The sequence below is a fragment of the Cornus florida genome, unplaced genomic scaffold (assembly GCF_030987335.1).
Source record: "Cornus florida cultivar Cherokee Brave unplaced genomic scaffold, ASM3098733v1 CherokeeBrave_3.0.0_Hap2_Chr02, whole genome shotgun sequence".
In the NCBI taxonomy this organism is placed as follows: Eukaryota; Viridiplantae; Streptophyta; class Magnoliopsida; order Cornales; family Cornaceae; genus Cornus; species Cornus florida.
The window spans coordinates 85,839,223-85,859,482 of NW_026775572.1; the positions used below are offsets into that span (position 1 = coordinate 85,839,223).

The following is a 20,260-nucleotide window of genomic DNA, read 5'->3' on the forward strand; positions in this document are numbered from 1 at the left end:
ATGGATTCAGCTTCATGTTGTACTTTTTCAAGGTATTGAAAACTTCCTGGAGATGCTTCGGATAGTCTTCCTTCTTCACACTTTTGACCACCATGTCATCTATATATGCTTCAACTGTCTTTCCCAACAGATTATCAAAGATCTTATTGACAAGACGTTGATAAGTAGCTCCAGCGTTCTTCAGCCCGAAGTGCATGACCCTGTAACAATAAGTCTCATTTTCTGTAATGAAAGCCATTTTTTCTTCATCTTCAGGGTTCATAGGAATTTGATTGTTTCCCGAGTATGCATCAAGGAATGTCAGCCTTTCGTAGCCGGTGGTAGTATCAACCATCTGATCTATCTTGGGCAGAGGGAAGCTATCTTTAGGGAAAGCTTTGTTAAGGTTGGTATAGTCTACACAAACCCTCCACTTTCCATTCTTCTTCTGTACGACCACCACGTTTGACAACCACTGTGGATATTGCACTTCTCGAATGAAACCTGCTTGCAACAACTTGTTCACTTCTTCAGCTATAATGCGATTGCGTTCGGGGGTAAGCCTTCGATGCTTCTACTTAACCGGTTTGAACTCCGGATCCACCTTCAGACTATGGCAGAAAACTAACGGATCGATCCCTACCATGTCCGAGTGATCCCATGCAAAAGCATCTGCATTGCTCCGAATAACATCAATTAACGCCTCCTTTTCTTCGGACGTGGAGGAAGAGCCTAAATAAGTGACCTTCTGAGGGTCGCCGAGGATAACTTCCACGGCTTCAAGGGTCTTCTCGGTGGGCTTCGCAATTTCCTCTTCCTCTTCTACCTTGAGATACTTGGGCAGAGGGCTCTGTAATTGCTATTTGGGTATATTTTTGGAAGCCACACCTGGTTGTTGCTGAATAGACACCTTCTTTGCTTTAGCTTGCGTTAACATATAGCATTCCTTCGCAGCGACTTGATTACCCCATAGATTAATCACTTCTTTTCCGTCCGGAGATAAGCACTGCATCACCTGGTGAAGGGTGGATGGAACTCCTCTCATCCGGTATATCAAGCCTCTTCCCATGATGAGATTATGAGAAGGATGAATATCTGTTAAAACAAAGTTCTCCTTCAGAGTCCTCTTCATCGCAGTTATGGACAAGTCTATTACTCCCAGGGGATATACTCTTGTGCCATCGAATCCCATCAACGGGTTGGAGGTAGGTCGAATAGATGATGACGGGATCTCTAGCTGCTCAAAGACTGTCTTTGTGATAATGTTGGCGCTACTTCCTGGATCTATCAAAACCCTCTTGATCATACAATTGGCCACTAAAAGACTGATGACCAATGGATTCTCATGGGGGAGTTGAACTCTGGATAGGTCGCCATCTCCGAATCCAATACTGATGCTACCCGAAGCGATAGCATTGACCGAGGATATCTTCCTGAGCTTGTGGGCTGCCCTCAATTTGGATCTGTATACCTCCTCGGACTCTTGATCATCTTCAGACCTGCCATGTATTGCATGAATGACTTTTACTTGCGTACCTTCCACCTTGCGGGGATAGACCTCGCGAGGCTTTGCATACTCCTTTGTCATGAGATAATCTGCCAACTCACCTCTGGCGATCATATTCTCCACCTGTCGCCTAAGGGATCTGCAATCATTGGTTGAATGCCCATAATCTCGATGATAAGCGTAATGTTTACTTTTGTCCCTCTGCTCCAGGGGTTGTTTTATTGGCTGCGGAGTTGTGAACTTCATCTTATTCTTTTGGAAAAGCCGAGCCAAGGTAGTTCGGAGAGGTGTAAATCTTTCCTCTACCCTTTGCCTCTTCTCAGGTGCCTGGGTGATCGGCGTTGAGGAACGTTGGCTTTTCTGAATCTTTAAAGTTGGAATTCTTTCTCGAGGCTTGTTCTCCACCATCACGAGGGTGGCATTTTGCGCTCGGTGGGTTATATTTTCCTCGAGCCGAATGTAGATCTAGGCCCTGGCATTGAGAGTCTGCATGTCGGGAGGAGAATATTTGACCAAGGAAGTGCGGAACTTCGTCCCCTGAATCATCGCAAGTTTAAATGTCTCTATAGCAGTTGCGGGATGACAATTTGCTATTTCTGAGGCTTTTATTTTGAATCTTGATAAGAAATCTTACAATGTTTCCCCCTTCTTTTGCCTTACGGTGAAGAGGCTGGCAATGCTCTTCTTTTGCTTCTTATTTCCGCAATACTGTGCCAGGAACATGGTGCACAGAGTTACGTAATCCGGGATGGACTTATGCGGTCTATTCCTGAACCACTCTAGTGCTGCTCCTGTCAAGCTGGTAGGAAAAACTCTACACATCCAAGGGTCATTACGATCATCTAAAGCCATCTTTTGAGCGTAATGATCTAGGTGCCGAGAAGGATCCCCCGTTCCATCAAACTGGGTGAAAGAAGGCATGGTAAATTTCTTGGGCCTCTCAACCAGATACACATCGTCAGTGAAAGGAGTTTTGACCAAGGAATTTTTGTGTTCTCTAGCCATCTCAGCAGGTGTCTGAATCCTCAGGAGTCTTTTCTCATCAAAGGCATCCTGAACACCTGCACCATCTGGGATTCCATTGGACCACACCATAAGCTTATGGATGGATTCGACTTGCTCATCCTGCGTGCAATGAGGGACGTTGTCTGAAGCCGCAGCCTCGGATCTTGCCTTCCTTTGTTGCTGAACCTCATTCGGCTGAGCCTCATTGGGTTGTGCCCCATTAGGTGGACCCCCATTAGGTGGAAGCCCGAAAATCAGAGGAATATTCTGATTAGGGGTTGCTGCGGTGTCCCCCACTGGTGGCGGTGGTGCCAACTGAGCCATCGCCGTTTGCATAGTGTTATTCTGCTGTTGAAGCAAAGCGATCTGAGCCATGCTTGCTTCGTTTGCCTGACGAAGTACGTCAAACTGGTGTAGAAACTTTTCACGCATCTTCTGCATCAACTCCGTCTGTTGATCCGTTGAAGATCCTCCGTTCGACATTCTGGATGGTAGTTGCAGGATTCACCTGTGAAACAAGAGTGTGAATATATTTGCACACGTTTCCCACAGACGACGCCAAAGTGTAAGTGCAAAATTTCGCTCAACCAATTACGATCGAGAGAAAATAATACAAAACACTCAAGAATAGTAAAAATAAACAAGAACAATGTATAGAGAAGTATAGAATTGCTTAGATGATTTTGGGATCCTTTTATTAGAGGTCTTGGCCTCTATTTATACACAAAAGATAGTTGAATTATGGTAGGACTCGCATTGCTTGTCCTCCAATCCTTTCCATATATGACTTTCTTTACAATTAGAGTTCTTTCCAATAGTTGAATTTTCTATGCATAGAACTTGCCTTGTGTAAAATTTCCTTCCATGGTAAATCCTCCTATTGGCAAGATTTCTTCGTAACTGGCTGGGCTTTGAATAATGGGCCGTATGCTTGATATTAGCGAATGGGTTGATACACTTCTGATCCGGCCTAGATAAAGGTCTAGAGGGCTGATAACTGAGACCCTGGGCTGAGAATACACTCAATTTGGGCTTGAATGTGACGGGCCTTTGGAAGACAGATTTGCATCTGAGATGACGTGGAGTAATTTTATTGGAGGGGATTTTTTCCCTCCACAATAGGAGATTTGCATCACAAGTGTAGCCTCCATGACTTGTTGGATGTTATTCTTGAGGAACTTCCCTCATCTTCTTAATATTATTTGCATCTTCTTAATATTATTTGTTTTGATTCTGAAAAAATAAAAATATAAAAAAATACAGTTAGCAAGTAATAGAAGAAACCTTGAATTTTCTATAAAACTTTCCGTAAGGGGAGTGAACCTTGAATAATACTACCCATGTAACAAATATTGCTTAAAACTTTGAATAGTATTATAGTAACTACTAAACTAATTATTGTTTGAAAAGTATCTAAGAATATTAACTCAATTACGTGTGATCTATAAGTAAGAATCTAAATAGTTGACCCACATCACACATGTCTTGTTTCAAAAGACCTACTTGCACGCCACAAACTTGTGAATTTTCAAGTCGAAATATTTACAATCAGATTTTTTTAACAATGGAACTATTTAAAGAGGACTTTAAACAAAAATACTAAAATGTATAGTTTAATTACTCAATTCAGCACTTAAATTTGAACAGATTAAATATTTATTTATTTAATTAAATGTTTTTAATAACACAATTTAAATATTATTTTAAATGATAAACGTAACTTAAAATAAGATAAAATTTTAAGTGATAAAAACATCACTTATCATTAAATGCTGAACACTTAAAATTCAAAAAAGATATTTAAAAATTATTTATTTTTTAATTAACACTTCAAAACTTTAGTACTTAAAATTCAAACTCTTAAATTTTTTCAGTACTTAATTTCCAGTCTTATGGAACAAAGTTTATTTTTTTATTTTTTATTTTTATGTAAAATGGTTTCCGTTAAAAATATTTTTCCAACATAAAATTGACAAAATAATTAACTTTTTTTTTTTATTTTTTAAAAAATAAGATAAATTAATTGTTTTTAAAAAAGGGGGGTGTGATGGGAGACGAGGATGAACCAATGGCTCGGTGACTGCGAGACATGGTACATTTGCCGGCAGTCACCACCTTCTAGTTCCCCATGGGTTTTCAACATGGAGAGTGTGCACGTGTGGCGTCGGCATTTCTTTTGTTAAAGAGGGAAATACCGGAAAAACAACCCCCAACTTTTTACTCTGACCACAGAGCGGTTTAGGGTTTCAATAATCATACACAAACTCCAACCCCACGCCCCAAAAGATAACCCCAAAGCGTTATTCGTAGATATATAAACCCAACAATATTTTTGTTTTATATCCGATGTGGGACAGTTGTTTTGGTGAGAACCTTTATTTTGACAGACTGCATTAGCTTTCACAGGGTTGCCACTTCTCCATCCCCTATATATATATATTATATATAATTTATATATATATAGCCCTATCTTTCAAATAGCTACTCCATGATTTAATTAATATTTATTTACTATACATATAGATACTTTAAATTCAAACTGAGTATTGCAACATCTGATGTAGATATTTGATGATACATGAAACATTTTGTCACATTGAAGTGCAGTTTGGAAGCAGTTATTAGATGTGCAGTTGTTTGTAATCAGATGTTGGAGTCTGGTTTCGTCCAAGCAAACCATCTCCAATTGTCTCTCTTTTCCTTCAATCGGCTTCTTCTCTTTCCCGATTCAAAATAGGTAAACACGAGAACAAAACCCTTCCAATAGACCTAGCACTCGTTACATGACAAAGGAACGCGACACATTTAGAGATCAATTTTCAGTTCTCCGAGACAAAAAACCACCGAGCAAGCCATATATATCTATCTAGTTTCATGCATCGGATTCAACAAAAAGAAGGTCTCATGCAACTGAGGCATATAATGTGATCCAAGCAATGTAAAATAGACGAACCTTTCAAGTACTGTTTGAAATGAACAAGGTTACCGTAAAATGTTTTTCAACATCCAAACTCTGAAAATTAAAAGGAACCTCTCTAGTGGTAAACTCAAGGAAATGTTTTCCGAAAATAGTAATGAGTTTAAACTTCAACGGAGATAGATACAGTGAAAATATGAAAGCTTGTTTATTTATAATCACAGAGGCATAGTCTCTTATGCAGCTACCATCTTATTGCAAAATTTGTGGATCAGCAAATACAGAAAATCTTCAACTATATATATTCACAGCAGCCTAGTCCACCTACACAATCAGCTTGGGACCATAACAAATCACAAGACTCAACAACCTTACTTACTCCCAGATTCCAAGTCCTCTACCGATGAGTTTGAGTTGTGTTCGGTAGGTAGTGGGATAAATGAATTGCTTCGTAGCTCTGATTGTTGTTGATTCACAGTTTGTCCATCCATGGCTTGCATATTGAGTCCATTTGCGGGTTGTGTTAGTTGTGAGTTAACACGCGACTCCTCTAATGCTCGGAAATATGCATAAGGGCCCCATCCTGAAATCAACAGATTGAGGAAGTAATTAATTAAAGGCTTAGAATGCCAATGCATCATTGACAGACAATAAAATAGTATGATTATAAAATATAAAAAAAAAAAACTACCTTGTTATATTGTGTATCATTTAAGTAAAACTATGTAAACTGTCTGTTGGGACAAGATTAATCAAAATTCTTTTTAAACAGTGTTGAATTGTCCTCCAGATTTAACTTTTGATATGATACGAAAACTAAAAAACTCCGACATGCACATTGAATTTTCTTTTCTCGTCTTCCCAACATCATCTTCACAAACAGAGGATTATGAATTATTTAGCCCAAATGACCATACGAGTACCTTCAATGTAGCATGCAGTTGTTTTACAATGCTGAATGTTTAAACTTTTTAGTTTAAATAATTGTATTTCTACAAATTGCTATTTGAAAATTTTCCAAAAATCCTCCAATTGTGCTATCACAAACTTTCCAAGTTAAATCTTTAATTTTCAAAGCTAAATATCCTACAGTGAACAGATCTCGAACCTTGTACATGTTACTGTAAAATACTTGATTTAAGACAGATCAGAAAAATTTATGAGGGATAATTCAAACCGGATATCGACGAAACACCTTCAAAAGGGAAAAAAGAAAAAGGAAAAAGAAAGTCGAATCTATTTCATTTTATTTTTCTTAATTGAAAGAAAAAGAAACTACACCAGTGATCATTAATTTCCTGATACAATCACATAATAACAAATAATAGGATCACAGTCAATACAAAATAAATATATCAACCTTATATAAAAATAATAAAATATATTTTTTTTATCGTCTTTGTTTATAAAAACTAATAAGATCATAAGGAAACGCGAGTAGACTACATGTGTGAACATGCTCGGGTCTAAAAAGAAGAGATGATGTCCTTCGAACAATACGACATACAGAAGACATTCACAGAGTGAAAGAGAACCAAAAGTAAAACAAAGACACTACCTTCCTGGTGATATGGAGGTGGGAAAAACTGCAGATAGCAAAATGCTGCCACAGAGAGACCTAAAAAAAAATATTAATCACATAAATTTTAGTAATATCACACAATGAATCAAAAGTTCGATTCAGTTTGCTAACTTACAAAATGACAAGTTTTCAAATGAACAAACCTAGGAGACCTCCTGCAAACACATCTTGCCAATGGTGCCAATAGTCATCCACCCGAGAAATACCAACAAGAGATGCAACGAGAAGAGGGAGAAAAACAATGCATAGTTTTGCCACATGTCCTCTGCGATCAAATGCTTTGATTTTCCCCGACAAGTACAATGATAGAAAACCCAGACCCGCAAACGACCCTGAAAAGAAATTCGAAGTTTCTATCAGATAAATGGGAACAAAGACTGTTGGTTTGAGCTGAAAGGATTAAACACTTAACTAATTGTGTTACCTTGTAATATATTAATCATCTCAGATTCGTAATTGATGCATAAGCTCTAATTACATACATGACAACTTTTTAAAATGTACTAATTATTAGGAAGCAAAACCAAAGTACAAATTCTGCTTCCGAGAATAAATTATTTTAATTTCGCTTATTTAAAAAATAAATAATAAAACTAGCTAAACGGTACCTCTGTTAAACAATCAACCATCTTACATATTTCTGATTCATGACTCCCAAATTGTTGTTTATTAATTCAGATCTAGATTAAATTCAGGCACATAACAGGAAGAGCTGCTTACATGAAGTATGACCACTTGGGAAACTCTTATGTCCTTCCTTTATATCGCTATCTTTGCCGTGGCAAATTACATCACCCCACTGATCATAGTTCTGAAAAAGAGAAAAGAAAGAACACTATCAATTAGAAAGTATTTAGTATGAAATTTCGGTTTCGAAGTCTGATCAGCAGCATCCAAAAACTTTTTATGAGATTGAAATTCTAACATCAGAAACAAGATAAAGAAGGGTTGTGCGGGTCTGTGTGCATTTGCTTGAACTTTCAAAAATAAAAATAAAAGATAAAGAAGGATTTTACTAGAATTAAGTAGCAATTTCAAAGTAATAATAAAAAACATTATGTAATTGTACAAATTTACTTTCAACTTCCAAATCTTGTTCAATGGTCACCAAACTTATGAATAAAACACAAATTGTTGTAAATAATGTAACCAGGTAATTTGTAATGCAAAAAAAAAAAAAAAAAAAAAATACATTTTGTGCCCTGTTCTGAATATCTTAAAACACCACTAAACAACATAAGCTACAAAAATGAAGAGACATTGAAAGCATAAGATATATACGCAACAAAGTAAATATATAGTTGGGGTTCAAGAAACCATACATCTATTCCATCAGGAAAGCAACGCCAGAAGAAGTCAGGTCTAGGCCGTCCAACCGCATTTTTTATTGAATCTGTGAGGACCCCAGTTAACAGGACAGCAAACAAGAGGCCTGCACTTAAGGCATGCACAAATCTTTAGTGAAAACCATGCACTTTCTCTGGGAGCAGAAGGAGAATTTTGCCACTGAATTAGTAAAAGGCAATACATATGGGTACCTAGCACGGCATGGTGCAGATCGTAGACGTCTCGCCTACGAAGGTAGAAGAAAAGGAAAACGACAATAGGCAACAAAACTGCATACATCTGATCATAAAGGTGAAATGTGTCATGAATTTTACTTTCTTTCAAGAAATCAACATGACAACATACAACAATGAAAAAGGGTCAGAAGAAATGAAAGGCATAAATCCACTTCTTCAGAAATACCTGACAAAAGATTAAATAAATAAAACAAGAATCAAAATCATTACTGAAAAAAAATTCAGCTAGAAGAGATCCTTAGATGTTGAAAAGGCAAAATATTTTTTAAATTTCCTAAACCGATCCCGTATATGTTATGAAGCAAATCTTTTTCATCCTCCACCAAAATCAGACTAGACTTGTTACCATTGCTACAAAAATCAAGTAACATGATAGTCTTTTTCGCGTGGAATTCCAATACCCCGTATATATACATGGATATATAATTGATAAACATATGGAAAAGAGAAACTCACAGGAACAGCCCACACAGGTACTGTGTTATCCTTCATTGGATATTTAAGGTCAGTCATCATATCCTTCCCTACAAAGCGATGAAACGGGCCTATAACAAATAGAATGATCTCTATGACCACAAGAAGAAGCAATATAAGCCAATCATGCATGTGATTCCTCGCAACCGTGGCTCCATGAGACTTAATAGTGTGTGCACAAAGCTCCGCCTCCCTCGCTCTACCCTGTGACCAGAAAACATAAACTGCATCAAAACGGCTGATGAAGTTGCCAAACAAACATTGAGTAACAGAAAATGATAATAGGTTGATAGCACAAGCAACAAACTCATTACTGCTTTTAGTTGAGAAATTCTTTCTCGAGGGTTTGATTTCTTAGATGATTAAACAATGGAAGACCATTGGTTCTGTTTTTTGCATTGAAATTGTCATCGATGAAACCTCAAGTTTCATGAGGTCACCACATTACAAAAAACATTATCAAATTATTTATTATGTTTCCTAATCTGGTGAAAAACAATGGGGCATGCATTACTTTCACCTCTTCTTTCGAAAAGAAGAGAATATAGCTCTTAAAGCTACTATTGCAATATGAGTTTTTTCTTCTTAATTTTCCAAGAAATAGTTTTCATTGTGACAATTGGTGTAACCATACACAGTTTTCATGCCTATCGAAGCAGACAATAGCATCATAAAGTTTCACAGAAAGCTCTGAAATCTTAATGAAGAAACTCTATACTTCCATTAGGATTAAGCCTTTCAAAAAGAAAATAAATAAATAATTCAGAAACATCCTCAACAAACTAAACTATTCCTGGAAACATAATAGGCCGTTTTTTTATTTATAAAGATGATATGTAGACGAATCAAAACAAATATTAATATATATTAGACAGATAATTACTTCTAGAGAAGCACAGCAGCTTAGACACATTATTCTGTGTCATCTTAACCTACTCATTTCAATTTGGCTGAACTACTTAGTCCTGAGCTTGTTAAAACGTATAATTAAAGCCATTGCCATCAAACATTAAGCATTAAAAATAGCATCATCAAACAGATGGTTGCAGAAGCTACCCGAAACTACTTGTTTGGCATGTCAAACCTTGCTTGTGAATTTAATAAAATTTTCCAAACCAACCCTTAAAATGGCGCAAAACTGAATAGTTGCACATTGAGTACAGCTATGTAGTTGAATTTTGATCCTTCCTAGTTCGTGCATATGACAGGATGTTAGAGGGAGTTGTCCCACATCGGATCCGGATGGTAAGGAGTTGGGCATACATGAGAGGGTATGTAGCACTACCCAATAACTTAAGATTTTGGGTTAGAAGGCAAATGCCCCATCCGTTACAAGTGGTATCAGAGTCAATTGCTAAACCCAATCTTTGATTCAATGTCACGCCAAGCGCCCACCTGGGTAGAGTGCCCAACATCAGATCTGGCGGAAGGATATGGACATATATGGGCGGGTATGCAGCATCACCCAACAGCATGAAATCGGATTCTGATGGGGACGATATGGGGGAAGGACTTGGACATATATAGCGCGGGTATATGACCAGGTAATTTGAGGTTTTTGGAAGTAGGATCACAGTTGGAAGAAGAACCTGTCTACATCTTTGAGTTATCAATCAACCACACAATCTCAAATCAAATTGACTTAGCATCAAAACTTTTCTTCTTCTTTTTTGTTATATTTTTCTGCGATTAAAAAGTTACCTATCAATTAAAACATAGTAAAACACTTTCTATACCAAAAGGAATGTTTTAATGCATAATCAAGCTATAATATATATCAGAAAAAGTAGAGAAAAGAACAAGAAAAAGAATCAGTAACAAGAAGTCAACCAACCTTAAAGATACTCCCGAGATTCTGAAAAGAACAGAGAGATATCATACTCCTCCAAGCCATATACCTCTAACAAACGAGCAAATTATCCAACTAATTTCCAGATTCTGTGCACAAATGTGTGTATATATATATCAGAATTTAAGAGCAAGGGGAGTACTAGTGAACTTGATGCTTCACACAATGACAAGAACAGAATCTTATCTTTAATAGGAAGATTAAGATAAAAAAAAAAGTTGTGAAATGATTCGAAAAAAGAAAATAATTCAATACCTGAAAGGTATTTGGTGGATTTCTTTATGATTTCCGGGGAAAATCAAACGAAAAACTGATGAAATGGGACCCAATGACACCCCAAGTCTTCCTCGTTCCAATAATGTGAATTTTGAAGGCCGGTGGACCGGTGGTGGCCACCCAATTGTAGAGAGAGAAAGATGAGAGAGAGAGAGATGAGCAGGGGAATGGATTGGTTAACCAACCAAGATTAATATTTACCAACATCTACTACTGCAACCAACCACTACTAGTAACGGCTGATCATTATATTTTGAATCCAAAATTCAAGAACGACCTGTTGCGTGTGATTACAGCCGTCGGATCTGTTGACTCTTCAACGCCTGTTAACACTATTTTTTTGTCTATATTCTTCGTGACACGGAATATAAGACGGCGTCAGGCCGTGTGGGGTCTACACTAAGGAAGGCTTTAGTCTTCGCGACATACGGTGACAGTATAAGACGCCGTCAGGACGTGTGAGGTCTACACGAAGGAAGGCTTCCTCATCCGCCACCAGTAAGTTCTCCTCTACGTCCCTCTTGGCGTAGCATCGTTGAAGATTCCTAAAAATCTTCAATACCATAGTCAATGTCGTGATCAGAAAATCTCCATCACAGAAGAAGATGTTTAGTCTTCGCGACATACGGCGTCGTATTATAATTCAGACTGCATTTAAAATATAGGTAGGAGTACAACGTTTCAAATTATCAATTCCAACGTTTCAAATCCTTCTCAACGGGTGTCACTTTTACACTTCGAACGTACTTCTCACACGTTGTCTCAAATTATCACTATTTATAACTTAATTATTACGTTTTCATCCTCCCGCTCTCGAATTTGTTCACACTCCCACTCTATGTGACTTAATGTAGGAGGATTTTTATATTCTTCGTGCCCTCTACTATTTATATAGACTTAAAATGACTGTAATACCCTTTATGTCAGTAGAATAAATTAATATGTTAAAATATAGGCAACTTAAAATGATCGTTTTGTCCATTTTTAGCAACCCATCTCTCTCCTCTCTTCTTTCCTTTGAGTTTTGTCTCTCCTCTCCATCTCATCTTCTTCACCCATCGTTGTGGCAAACTATGCCACCATAACTGTGGCACTCCGGACCTACACCGGACTGAGTCTTGAAGATCACCGTGGAACCAATTTTTAAAACGAATTAAGGGAAGCTCGTCGGAGGTTGAAGCTTCTGTTGTTGCTTGAGGTTTGTAAGTCTGAGATAAAGCTTACCGGACAGAACTAAAGTGAAGCACACGTTTTGTTTGCCGTATCTCGTAGCCGGAAAAGATGGATGTTTCTGAACTGGAATGTGCTGGTTTAGTTGCCGTCGCCAGAACTAGTTGTTATAGTTTTTGGAGCTCGTTGTTGTGTAAGCTTCACCGGACTGGTTCTATAGACTTTACCGAACTAGGTCTATGAGCTTCAGTTTTGGTTGTCGATGGCTAAGGCTACTGAGATACACCGGAATAGCTGTGTTTAGTTGATCTTAATTTTCAATCAATTGAAGTGTTTTTTTAGGGTTTCAGAATGATTTAATATGAAATTTAGAACTGTGTTTCTCATATTTTGATTTTGATTATCTTCATTTAAATTCACAAATAGTTGATTGAGGTGCGTTTTTTAGGGTTTCAATTTGTTAAGGAATTCAAAAAAAAAATAAAAAATAAAAAAAATACTGAGTTTAGTTTGTACTTGAATTTGGATTAGTAATGGCGGACACCTGTTGTGGAATAGTGAGTGAGGGCGAGGAGTCTTAGCCTTGGAGACAGATTTCATGAGCAGCGAGGCACCAGAGAATGACAATCCAGAGATATAATCTCGTCGGCAATGTGGCCATGCCTGAGACTGAGAATGAGCAGAAGCGTCAGAAGCTAGGACTCTCGCCGGAGACACCTTCATGGGAGTGCAAGAACGTCGTCGCTGTAGATAAATGCGCAGAACAAAGCCTTTCGAAGATAGGTAAGGGAAAATCGGTGACGAATGAGTTGATTATGAGTCCTCCGATACTCGTTGATTCGGAGTGGTATCCAAAGTTCGGTGTGTCTTTAGTGTGTGGAAAGATGAGAGCGATGGAGGATGTGGTGACGGTCCAACCGTCCTTTTTGCCAGAGAGAGCACGGAAACCGGGTTTTGTGATACCCCCGAATTTCCAAGTGCAAGTTGGTTAGGCCCACGTCCAAAAACTCGGGAATATCATAAATAATATGGTAATAAACGAACGCAAAATACAAAAGAATTAATAAAGAATTAATAAAATGCAGAAAGAAAAACTAGGATAATAATTAAATCCTCAAAATAACTTTCATCGAAGAAAAAATCTCCTCTAATAACAATTGTGAGCACTTATATTTTTATTATTTTCCGAGCATGTTGGCATTTATGCTTTTATTTTACTGTCGGAAATTATGATTATTTTGCAAATGTGTTTACATTATTTTAATGTCATTTGTTTATTTTATAAAGGGGAAAATAAACTTTAATTATGCAAAAGGCATAATAGGCATTTGATAAAGAGGGAAGAGTGTTTTAATCATGTCATTAGGTTTTGCTTTTTGACTTAATTGTGGGCATGACACCTATATGTGTGACGAGACTTTTATTTTGTTCCTGTATGTATCATTAATTAGTTTAAGGAAAACAAAATATATACAAAATATAGTTCTGCAGAAGAAAACTTTCGTCCCTTTTGTTCTCCTTTATAGTCATTTTCTTGTCATGCAATTTTGAAGCCTTTTGGTTGGGATTCTGAGAGGTGTTTGTAAATGAAAAGTGTAGTTGATGTCTTGGGCTTCATTTTGGTATCAAATTTGTGATCCTTTCTTCATTACTAGGAATTGAATTTATTTTTAAAAGAAGTGAGTTTTGGTTACAAAAGAGGGGTGTTTTTCATTTTTACTCAAATTAGTAGCTTTGATTCATACTTTGGATTGCTTTAAAGTGTTTGTAGCAAAGGTTCAAGCTTCTTTGAGGTAGGATTGCTTAACTCTCACATCCTTTACCTTTAAGGAATCAATTCTATGTGTTTTATACTGAAAAACAGTGTTGAAATACGAATCTGTACTCCCAGAGCTCGAGCTTAAGTCCCAGAGCTCGAGCCCTGCCCTACAAAATTTTTTGCACAGCGACCTGAACTTCAAATGATCATAACTTCCTTATTTTAAATCCAAATTGAGTGATTTTTGAGTCTAAACTGACTAGCTCGAAGTAAGCTTTCCAATGATACCAATTTCAGCCTTAGATTCCAACTTTGGAAAGAGTTATGATCCCTTAAACATAGGTTGCTACTTATTTTTCAGAATTCTGGAATTTCGCTTTCAGAGCTCGAGCCGGATTTCCGGGGCTCGAGCCTTGTGCTCAGAGCTTGAGCTAACTCGAGCCTTCACTGAAGAAAACTAAATTAAGGCTATAATAATGTTTCTGCAAATAGGAAGTTGGGTACTTGGTTTCTAAATGTTATTAGGCACTGTTTATGTGACGACCTTAGATTTTTCAACCCAGTGTGTCTTGTGATGACCCGAAGAGGATCCAAAATGCTGAAGCAAAATGAAAACAAGTCCATAGAGATGTACGTTATCCCTAGGACACAAGAATGGATTTTCAAAGAGTTTTGAGACTCAACGGAAGCAAAACGAAAATAAGCGTATCAAAACCCTACCAAAAGAAGGACCAAGGGTAAAATAGTCATTCACCATAACAGGAAGGAATTTAACTTCTAACAAGTCAAATGAAGTCAAAAACATCCTTTGGTAACTTCACATAAAGTCCTAAGGTCAAAGGAAGATAAAACCCAAATGAACCCTATCCCGGTTCGAACCAAATCTGACACCCTCTCACTAAAACAAGGATATCTCGAGGTAAAAGAAGAATCTGAAACTAAAATTTATACCATTGGAAAGCTTATTTCAATGTAGTCCGTTTAGACTTAAGAACGGACTAATTTGAAGTTAAAACGACAAAGTTACGTCATATTGAAGTTGGAAGACCAAAGCTGAACCTGCAAAAGAGGTTCCGGAGGACTTGAACCGGTTCAACATTCTTGAACCAGTTCAACATGGACAGAACGTCTATACTGGACCAAAAATGACATTTCTTAAACCTATTCAACCTGAACAGAAACAGTAAAATGCAGCTTAAATAGTGAAATTGTAGAAAAGTGAGATTGGAACACGGTTTTTGACACCAAGATGACATTTTTCGGAAAAATTTCGTGAAGAAACTCCCCCTAAAATCACATTTTCTGTATGACGAAGTCAAGACTGGAAGTTATTTCCCAAAGGAAATCCCCAAAATGCCCTTAAGCCGGATTATGCAAGAAAAATGTGAAATGAGTCCATAGGAGGCTCATTTCACCAACGAAAGAGTTTTTCATGAAAAAGATCATGCACGCAAACTTAAATAGTGATTTTGAGCGCGCGAGAATGGTCCGCGACTCTCAAAAATGGCCGAGTCAAAATTCGACCCCTCGATAGCCAAAAAGGCGAAAATGAACTTGAAATGAAAATTTTAAAATCCAAAATTAACAGGCCACACTTCATACATAATTAATAAGACCCTATGAAAGAATGAAAATGAAATTCCCATACCCGATGCAAACATGGTGAAGCAATAACTTAGCATTTTTCAATATTTCCTTAATATTTCATGAAGTTAAAAATTACATAGAATACAAGATACATGTCATTGGCCTCCGGCCTCATCTCATACATGTCAAATACATTACAAAAGGTGTACTTATGTACACAATACATATTTAGAATCAAATATACACATTTTGACATAAAAGGTTATAAGTGGCATTTCAAGCCAACCTTTACAAGAGTCATGAACAAGAATACACTTAAAGAACTTTAATTCATCGAAAAAATCCCGGGATATTGTGCATCCCAAACTAAGGCATCCGTAGCTAACAAATTACCTGGTAACTTTGGGGTGAGTAAACAAGTTTATTCGTAGGGAATGAGCATGCATAGACTCAACTTTTTACAGATTTTTACAATAATATGAAACAATTCAAAAGGAGCATGCCACCTAATGTCTATGTCAAAGTGAGACTCAGGGATCATCCTAAGCTGCTCATGCAATTGAAATGAGATACACGACATACAAGCATACTGGTTACAAGTGTACTAAACGAAGATGAAAACATACGAGGTAAGTATACAAAACACAGGTATACTAACGAGATTGGAAACACACAAGGCAAGTATACAAGACACGAGTATACTAAATGGAATTCTAGATATAAGAAGCAAGTGCATAGTTTCAAGTATGCAAACTAAGATCTGGATACACGAAGCAAGCATAATGTCTATGCAATTAGACAAGGTAGGAAATACTCCATATAACATGTAATACCCCTAATTTTAAAAAGAATATTCCTGGTATTTAATGGTATTTAATTTATTATTTAAGTGCATTTTATTTGATTATGTGTCATTTTTTTTTTTTTTATTAGTTGCTTAATTGTTTTCTTTTGTGGTGATTTAATTTATTTAAATGATATTTGTTTTTAGTTATTTAATTGGAAATACTTGTTAGTGTTTTAATTATTTAATTGGCATTAATGGTTTAAGTGTAATTGGGTTAATTAAATAGTTTTAATTTTATTATATATTTGTGTTATTTTAATTACTTAAATTAATTAGTTGGGCCGACTATAATTGTAGCTAGACCTATAGTTATGCATGGATTAGGGTTTAATGTCAAAGCTTATAAATATGCATAATACGGTGGGTTAGGGTTTAAAACAAAATAAAACAAAACGTAAGTTATTCTGTGGAGGCAAAGTGAGAGCAAGCAGAGAGTTCGCCGGAGGATTTTAAGAAGACGTCGGTGTAAGGAAAGTTTTATTACTAACTCTATCTCTTTGGCCTGTGTTCTTTGCATCTCTAATTCAGTTCCAGGAAGAAATAAAGCTAAATTAATTTGGTTGTAATTATTTGTTTCAAACAGTATGGGTTCTTGTATATATTTTCCGTTCGTGATGAAACTGTTTGTGCTTGTTCTTGTTTTAATTGAATTTGATTAACAAGTAATGAACTTAAACAACTTTAGACCCCTTTGGGACTTAGTTTTAATCCATAGGAAACGTGGGTTGGAGGAACAAAGTTGCCGGAGTTGGAGAAGAAGTTGAACAATATGTTTTCTTTTAGGTACATGTTAAGTGTTTTTAAATTATTCTGTTTAATTCTTGTTCCCACTGAATGTGATTATTAATCAAGGAAGTTAATTAACTTTTGAGCACCCAAGGACTTAATTTTAATCAGCAAGAAATTTGGTTTGGAGGATCAACACAGCTGGATACCGCCGGGATTGGAAAAACGACACACAGGGGAAGGAGCCTGCTCTATTTCAAGTAGAGCAGGCTCAATTAAAAAGTGGAGCAGGCTCTACTTTATAGTAGAGCCAGCTCTACTTGGTAGTGGAGGCGGCTCCACTTTGTGTGGAGCCGGCTCCTTCAACAGGTTTCAGTTCTTCGCCTTTTCAATGATGGTTTTGGCTACGGGTTTCAGAATTTGGTGTTTTCAGATGCTATTAGGAGCTATGCAGGGATGTTTCAGTAGCATCTAAGTCTTATTAGAAATTCTGAAGGTGTGATGATACATAATAAATTACAAAGAAATCGGTAGATTTAAACCGTTATAGTTTCAGGTGAACTTGTGGACTGTTCTTGGAGGCCATATAAGTTAATATGGTTAAATCATCTTTCTGTAATTTAAGTTAAGTTTATTAGATTACAAAATGATTATATATATTCATAAGTGACAGTAAGACACTTTTAAGGAAGTTTACATGGTTGAAATTTTGTAGATGATTCAAGTTGATTAATTTTAAATTAGCAACTGAATTAGGAGTTTGATATGTAAATCATATATCAGTGGTATGGGGATTAAGCCTATTAACTAATATAAATTCAGTTAATACTTAATATGAAACCAGTTGATGTTACCAAGAATTTATTTATGTCAACTTGTGGGATGTTGTGGAATAATTACAAGTAAGCATGTATATACTATTGTTATTATTATTATACTTATTGTGAGTTACAGGATGGTTATATTTCTTCTCTGCATTTAAAAATTTGTCAGAGAATCAGGTACTAGATGTATGGAACAAGCATGCTAATTAAACATTCTTGTTATGCTTATGATTGGATATGTTGATATTGATATGTTATGCTATCATATATATATTATCAATACTAAATGGATGGTTTGTATGCACCGGTATGGGACGGTGTCATACTAGGGGGAGTAGCTTAAAAAAATGCTAAGTCCTACCTACTCTGGATTAAGGGATGGATTAACTACAAAAGTTAAGTCCTACCTGTGTTCTGTGTCAGATCAATAAATAATTGAGTGACACTTTGGTTTGGAATGGAATTTAAATATATTTTTATGATGCCACGGTATGAGCCTGAGACTCAGAGTCGTTGGTTAGGGAGCGTATATGCATTGGGATGCATAGCTGGCTATGATGGTTGGATGTGTACCCTGCTAGGGTTAGGTAGTCATGCCCACCTTTGGGTGCGTTTTCGTATGGTGCCTACTAGTCAGATTGAGACAGGCTTGTAGTCCAGTGAGAGTCCTGTAGTGTGATTATATATATATATATTTATCTACGGACTATTAGCTATTGTTGAATTGGTTAGGATGTACATGCGTATCGGGTCTCTGCTAGGGTAGTAGTAGTATAGAACTTGCATGTGGGCCTGACCCACTCATCATTTTTCAGGTATCGGACATTTCCAATCTAGAGCTTGTTCGTGCTGAGCAGAGACGATCTTCCATTCTACCGACGACGTAGGACTTCTTTCCAAATATTAGATTTGGATTTTATTTTCAGTTTTTACTTTCATGTAGTTTAGGATTTTTATTAGGGGTCCACTAGAGATGGATTCCCGAGTTGTTAAACTGATGGAGTTTTGGATTATCAGATTCTAAGTATTTAATTATAAAGGATTTTACTTTTAGTTTCTTCCAACTTAAACTTTATTTATTAAATTCATTTTGTCATCTGTGTTCGATTAAATATTAATTGTTTGATACAACTTCGGATCTGTGCTCGGACTTGATCACCCGTGGCTCTAGAATCGAGGGGTATCACATAACATAACAACGTTTAATTCTTCAAGAAATACTACTCGAAATTTAAAGAGTGAAATCAAGGATAAAGCATAATGTCCATGTAATTTAAACAAGTTGGATCAATCCATATAACACGAAAAGATTTTAAATTTTCAAGGAATGTAACACTTGAAATTTAAAGAGTGAAATCAATGACATGAAAAGGGTCTTAAGTCTTCAAGGGATAACACTTGAAACTTAAGGATGAAATCAATAACACGAAAAGAATTATATGTGAAATCAAGGATAATGCATAATATTTATGCAATTAAACAAGGATGGAATATTCCATATAACACGAAAATGTCTTAAATCTTCAAGAAATACAACACTTGAAATTTAAGGAGTGAAATCACGGATGAAGCATAAAATCTATGCAATGAAACAAGGTTGTAATATTCCATACAACACAAAAAGTTTTAAATCTTCAAGGAATAACAACTTGAAATTTAAAGAGTGAAATCAACCAATGTGGATACTTGGATATCGTCTGGATTAAAACCGTACTATCGGGATCATTTTAGGGCTACTAACCCATGGGTACTTTCCCTTAGTGCGCACTATAGTGTAGGGAGCTCTCTATCTCCCGTACTAGAACCAAGTCCTAGTCATGTCAATTTTTGATTGATATCCCAAGTTTTAAAATCAACAAGTCATGAAAATCAAGATACAATATATATATTCCATGCACTTAGCCAAGTACCATACACAACCAGTCATGGAGGTCACACAAGGTATGCCCTAGGCATTCAAGCTACGATGGCACATTAAATGTCATATAAGTAAATGTGTATGCCAACAAGTCAATTCAATAATTTCAACTCATAGAATACTACTATGTGATCATATAACAAGTCCCAAATCATAAGTTTGACTAGAGTTCAATATCAAAGCATACTTAACTCGATGGATGCATAAAAGGGAAATTTAATCAACTTAAGGGATTAAATTCTCAAGACTATGAGGCA

The 20,260-nt window shown here is 36.5% G+C and overlaps 1 protein-coding gene across 1 annotated transcript; it reads right to left on the minus strand.

Annotated features, from left to right (window-relative positions):
• Window positions 1–5,592: 5,592 nt before the first annotated feature.
• LOC132295415 (lipid phosphate phosphatase 2-like) lies at window positions 5,593–11,404 on the minus strand. The gene is made up of 9 exons (XM_059793688.1): window positions 11,152–11,404; window positions 10,882–10,985; window positions 9,030–9,251; window positions 8,529–8,616; window positions 8,313–8,422; window positions 7,711–7,801; window positions 7,134–7,322; window positions 6,967–7,026; window positions 5,593–5,991 (listed from the first exon to the last, which is right to left on the minus strand). Exons 2-9 carry the CDS (start codon window positions 10,939–10,941, stop codon window positions 5,780–5,782), a joined length of 1,032 nt encoding a protein of 343 aa, XP_059649671.1. The 5' UTR covers window positions 10,942–10,985; window positions 11,152–11,404; the 3' UTR covers window positions 5,593–5,779.
• Between the last annotated feature and the right edge of the window lie 8,856 nt (window positions 11,405–20,260).

What these genes read in the sequence shown, in the direction of transcription:
- LOC132295415 (XM_059793688.1), bottom strand. Translation starts at nt 10,941, where the DNA reads ATGGCTTGGAGGAGTATGATATCTCTCTGTTCTTTTCAGAATCTCGGG. An exon ending in TACCTGTGTGGGCTGTTCCT is followed by an intron (nt 8,617 to 9,029) that starts GTGAGTTTCTCT and finishes CTTTATGATCAG; the next exon opens with ATGTATGCAGTTTTGTTGCC. An exon ending in CCCAAGTGGTCATACTTCAT is followed by an intron (nt 7,323 to 7,710) that starts GTAAGCAGCTCT and finishes ATTTCTTTTCAG; the next exon opens with GGTCGTTTGCGGGTCTGGGT.